This window comes from Sabethes cyaneus, chromosome 3 (assembly GCF_943734655.1).
Source record: "Sabethes cyaneus chromosome 3, idSabCyanKW18_F2, whole genome shotgun sequence".
Taxonomy (NCBI): domain Eukaryota; kingdom Metazoa; phylum Arthropoda; class Insecta; order Diptera; family Culicidae; genus Sabethes; species Sabethes cyaneus.
In genome coordinates this window covers 87807298-87812804 of record NC_071355.1, presented here as the reverse complement: position 1 = coordinate 87812804, position 5507 = coordinate 87807298, and the positions used below count along the sequence as shown (strand labels likewise).

The 5507-nt window shown below is 38.2% G+C and overlaps 1 protein-coding gene across 2 annotated transcripts; it reads right to left on the bottom strand.

Annotated features, from left to right (window-relative positions):
• Positions 1-1592: 1592 nt before the first annotated feature.
• On the bottom strand, positions 1593-4653 carry LOC128742598 (putative mediator of RNA polymerase II transcription subunit 26). Of its 2 annotated transcripts, none has more exons than XM_053839009.1 (3): positions 2922-4653; positions 2060-2223; positions 1593-1978 (listed from the first exon to the last, which is right to left on the bottom strand). In XM_053839009.1, the coding sequence occupies exons 1-3, from the start codon at positions 4396-4398 to the stop codon at positions 1853-1855; spliced, it is 1767 nt and encodes a 588-aa protein (XP_053694984.1). In that variant the 5' UTR covers positions 4399-4653; the 3' UTR covers positions 1593-1852. The 2 variants fall into 2 exon arrangements, 1 of the variants encoding a protein (XP_053694984.1); XR_008412266.1 differs by having other exon boundaries at positions 1870-1978; positions 2060-2219.
• Between the last annotated feature and the right edge of the window lie 854 nt (positions 4654-5507).

The window sequence follows — 5507 nt, the reverse complement described above, 5'->3', positions numbered from 1 at the left end:
CTCGTCTTATCACACCTTCAAGCGCAATGTTAAACAGCAGGCAGGAAAGACCATCTCCTTGTCGAAGTCCCCTGCGAGATTCGAATGGGTCCGACAATCCACCCGAGATTCTCACACAACACTCGATACCATCCATCGTAGCCATGATAAGTCTAGTAAGCTTTTCCGGAAAGCCGTTTTCGTCCAAAATTTTCCATAGCTCTTGTCGGTTTACGCTATCATATGCGGCTTTGAAATCGATGAACAGGTGGTGCTTAAGGACTCGGAATTCGCGGCACTTCTGGAGGATCTGCCGCAGGGTGAAGATTTGGTCCGTTGTAGACCGACCCTCCATGAAGCCGGCCTGGAAACTTTCCACAAATCTATCGGTTATTGGCGATAGTCGATGAAAGATGTCTTGGAACAGCACTTTGTAGGCGGAATTCAGGATAGTGATTGCTCGGTAGTTCTCACAATCCAGCTTATCACCTTTCTTGTAGATAGGGTAGATAACCCCGTCTGTCCATCCACTCCTCCGGTAGTCGTTCCGTATCCCAAATCTTGACAATCAGTTGATGCAGACAGCCGGCCAACTTGTCCGGGCCCATTTTAATAAGTTCCTCTCCAATGCCATCTAAGCATAAGCATCTAAATATCTTTCACATCAGCGGCATTTCGACAGATGAAACGTATGTTTTGGATGAAATCGTGCTTGTAAAACCTTATCTTGCTGTCGATCGTAACCCCAGATCTTGACGAAACAATAGTGTGTTATACACGTGCATCCAGTATGTAAAATGTTGTCGGTTATGAAGGCGGTAAAATGAAATAACGTTGCATTTCGATGCAGTCTTTTCCATACCGTTTACGAGGCACCAATGCAGCAGATTGTTTACATCACTTTACAAAGCATCGCGGTCGAGAAAGGAACAGTTCGGAAGATTTTTAGGTCGTCTGCAAATGACAATTTCTCAGATTCGATCCAACTGATCGTCCACAGAAAATTAACTCGAAAATTAACGGTCCTAGGATACTGCCATGATACTCAGTATGGAATGGGAAAGCATTAGCATTTAATTCCTTGAACATTCACGGAAGCCGTCATGCCAATCAAATAAGAGTGCAACCAGTTACATATCCAGTCCTGTAAACTGAATACCGAATGAATATCAACTTACAACAGGAGTCCCTCAGGCAAACAAGAGTTTTATAGTTAGTCTTCCCTCCTTTCGTGTAAAAACCACTACTTAGACGAATGTGGAGACATTCCCAACGAACACTAAATTTAAAATAATTGTTGCAGCGTGCGAAGAATGGGACCATCAGTGCCTTGTCTGTTTGTTTGTGCTTATAGCGAATTCGATGTTCAAACAAAACCTGAACAGTCGCCCCATTCAATAGGAAGGGACACTATCTACTATCTATACTACAGGCTCGCAATCGATGTGAACTCTGAATTATTTATTGACCGCTTTGACATTACTTCGACTAACATTCATGACCCGTACATGGCTCATGAAACAGGTTGATAAACGAGTTCGGTATAAATGTTTCCCAAAACAAAAACCGATAGTAGTATTTATAAAAATAGCTAAGGATTTATTCATCTCAAATCAACCGTCATTGCGACAGGAAATTATTTGCAGCCTATAATACATAATGAAACTAGTAATGACATACCACAGCCTTTGCCGGCCGCATGAATTTCGAGATATTTTTATGGATTTCATTTGCGACTAAGGCATCAACAAAGCAAAGCCAAGCATTTTATAATTTAAATATTTTTAATTATTTTAAATTTTTCGGCAAGGTAAATATCGGACATGTGTTATGCGTGTTCAAATTGCATGCGAAGTACAAGGATGAGCTGATACTACAATATTAAATAATCTAGCGCTTTATGTTTGTTGTTTCCAAACTTGAGTAATGCTTCTGATATTTTTTCCTCCTCGAAACCCAGATCCAGTAATTCACTTAACGGTATCAGATGTTCAACGATCTAAAAAAAATAGTACAGTAAGTGTACAGGATTTGACCGTAACACAGCATTACTTTAAGCTGCGAATTTAACATAATATACCTTTTTATCATCGCTCCCTATTCGCTTCAGTACAGCCGCAACACGTTCCAACGGGAAACCCATTGAACCTATACTTTTGACTAGGTTTTGATCCGCTAACGACAGTTGGTTGTAAATTGTGAAATCTTGTTCCGTCGATGCCGCTGTATTTTGCACTTTCCTTCCTAACATGAGAATAAAAATTCAAAATAGATAGCTTACTTTTTTCCTTTTATTTAAACTTACATTTAAAGAGCGATTTTTAAAATTTTAATTCGAGATGAAATTAAACTCTAAACTAGATTTTATAACTAACGTAAATAAAGTAAAACTTGATTATACGGTACTGTTCGTATAATCTTCAAGCTCACTGCCTTGTGAGTTCCAGAAAATATACTCAGTGTCTTTCCAAAAAACTATTATGTTCTCCACATTAATCACTTCATAGACAAAATTCTGACAGATCAATGAAAATATCTCTGAAGTCTTCGAGAAATACCAGGATTATAATGATTATAAGCGTACAAAACGTAGCCTATTTTGCGTTACATGTTCACTTTTCATTTTTCATATTAACAGGTAATGAACAAAGACGTAGTCCTACGTTAAAATAAAAACAATAGTTCAGATGACGAATTCACCAAGCCGAATGAACAAAACGGTATTTTGTGGCAACACTAGGCCACTTTTATCTGGAAATTTGAAACAACTGATTTTGCGTTTCCTTTTGTGATGTTTATATTACCCATGAAATTTAATACATCAGAGTGCCACATGATGTAAAGTTAAAAAAATTGAATAAATGTCACAAGAATACGATTTCAAGAATATTAACGTTTTAACGGACTGTACTGCAAAATGAAATTTCTGCTTCATTACTTACCATTGTCTTGTTCGTCTACAATGGATTGACTGTTGTTTCTAGTTCTTCTCTGGGCGGAATCCTTCACCTCTTCATCTAACTGCCGAACAATATCTGGTACGCTTTTGGATTTTGATCTATTCATAGCTGTTGACAAAGTTGAAGCGTCCGTTGTTGATAACTCGCTAGCAATATTACTAGTACCGTAGGCTGATGGTGCGTCTTGCACCATTGTACCGGCCTTTGCTTGCACGGAATATCTATAGCTTCCGGTAGATGAGACCTGTTGACCGTAACTGTTATGATACGAAGAATACGAAGGAGCGTACGTAGATTGCGACACGGAGCTTGCTAATGAACTGGTATAAGGGTAGTAAGTATATGTTGCAGGGGATCTACTGCTTTGACTATAAGGTTGATATTGCGTCTGTGACCCTGACTGATAGGAAGTATTGGAAAGTGTTTGATACTGATTGAGCAATGCAGGATTTGCTGTTGCAGGTGCGTAGCAAACGGATGGAACAGCTGAAACTGGGACATATTGTCCGTAATTGTAATGGTAACTATTGAAAGCGCTGTAGTAATCATTTGATGTGGATGTTGGTTGCTGCGTCACTGGCGTGGGATAAGCTGCATGTTGATACTGTGCTTGTTGGTCATAATTTAACTGTGGTTGTTCTGCCGCTCTCGGTTTCCGTTCAGGAACATGTACCTCTAGGTCCATGGATTCAGTTTCATTTTTACTAGCTTCTTCTGTTTTCATTTCTGAACAAGAATTGGAAACGTTTAAGTTTAGTACCTGTGCCAATATATCCAAATCATTTATTGTTTTCAACTCCATGTTATCAAAAGGACTTGACGTATCGTTTTCAAAATCCGAATAGTTAATTTTATTATATCCACTGCTACTGTTATTATTATTGTTATTGAAAAGATTGGTTTTCTTTGGAATGTTATAACTAATGAGCGAACTAAGGTCAATCATTTTGTCATTTGTATTTTTTACTGACGTATCTGGGAGTACCGTAGGAATCAGAATAGAATCGAAATTCATCTGACTATGTTGACCGGCCACAGTCGATTGAACATGTTCTTCGGATGATCCTGACGGATTTGAGTCGTCGTTCTCCTCCGATTGTTCATCTTCTTCGCTTGCACTCGATAAGTCATCTGTATTTGGATACGATATCTGATTCAACTTACGCTTTTGTTCTTCTTCAATAAAACGTATCCGTTCCTGTTCTTTGAGCCTAAGTCGCTCTTGTCGTTCATACCGATCCTTTTCTTTCACAGCACGCCATTCGGTAATCCGTTTTAATACCGTTTCTTCCAGCGTAAAGTCATAAGTATGAGAATATCTCACACTATTAGCACCATTTTCAAACTGAACTAATCGATTGGTCACACTTTGCGGAAGGCTAATTTTAGGAGGTGGCTTAAAACTCTCTGAAATCTTCACCGGGACCCCGTCCATAAGGCTTGGTGGACTTTTCGACATCCTTTTACAATGGCCTTGAGCGACAACATTCGACAATACGTTAGATAAGACAGTGATTCTACAACAGCAATTCTTGATTGCTTGCTTTACAAATTGAATTAATCACTTTTCGAGTATTCTTCCGTGTTCATTTTTAGGAGTGTTTTGTAAGCCAACCAAAAATTAAATATACGCAACGTTTATTTATGCAATATTATGCGATATTTTAGGCGATATTATTCTTCACAAACACGCAAAACCATCATGAAAAGCGAAATTTATAAAACATAAAACGAACGAAAACCACGAAAACTATTTTTTCTGTATAAAAATGACAATTAAAAATGTCAAAGTCATTATTATTCAAAGTATAATGAAAATAGAAGGTATATGATATAATCAATTCTAGATAGAATTAACAAAAGGGCGCATGTCGCAAATGTAAACAAAACGAGTAAGAGTTAATTTTTGCTGGGCCAGCATAGGAAAATCAACTCTCACTCGGTTTGTTTACGCTTGCGACATTCGCCCTTTTGTTAGTTCTATCTTCAATTGGAGATTGCCACCCCATCGGCAGGCAACCATCCCGGAAAAAATGAAGATATAATTAACAAAAGGGCGAATGTCGCAAGCGTAAACAAACCGAGTGAGGGTTGATTTTCCTATGCTAGTCCAGCAAAAAATAACTCTCACCCGTTTTGTTTACATTTGCGACATTCGCCCTTTTGTTAATTCTATCTAGAAATAACAGTAACACCACAGAGAACAGACATCCAAGCGAAAGGTCCCCACTTGGATAAAACTTATGTCTAATTAGTTAGGAAACTATAGGCGAATTCGAGCAAAACTAAGAGCAACCGTTCGCTACCTGATTGTGATTATTGGAACTACAAAAAAAGTGCAATTCCCAAAATGCTTGCTGGCACCTATATGGAACTCGACTCTAAATGTAATATTTTATTGAATTACCAAAAGTGGAAATGATGAAAATGGATAATAGAGGTAAGAAAAAGCATTACCTTTCATTTGATATATATTGTTCCTGCTTCGGGAGATTATTAGAGCTTCGCAAGTGTATTTATGGTTACGAACTGATAGGTTATATGTTTGGTTCTTGGCGCAGATGATGC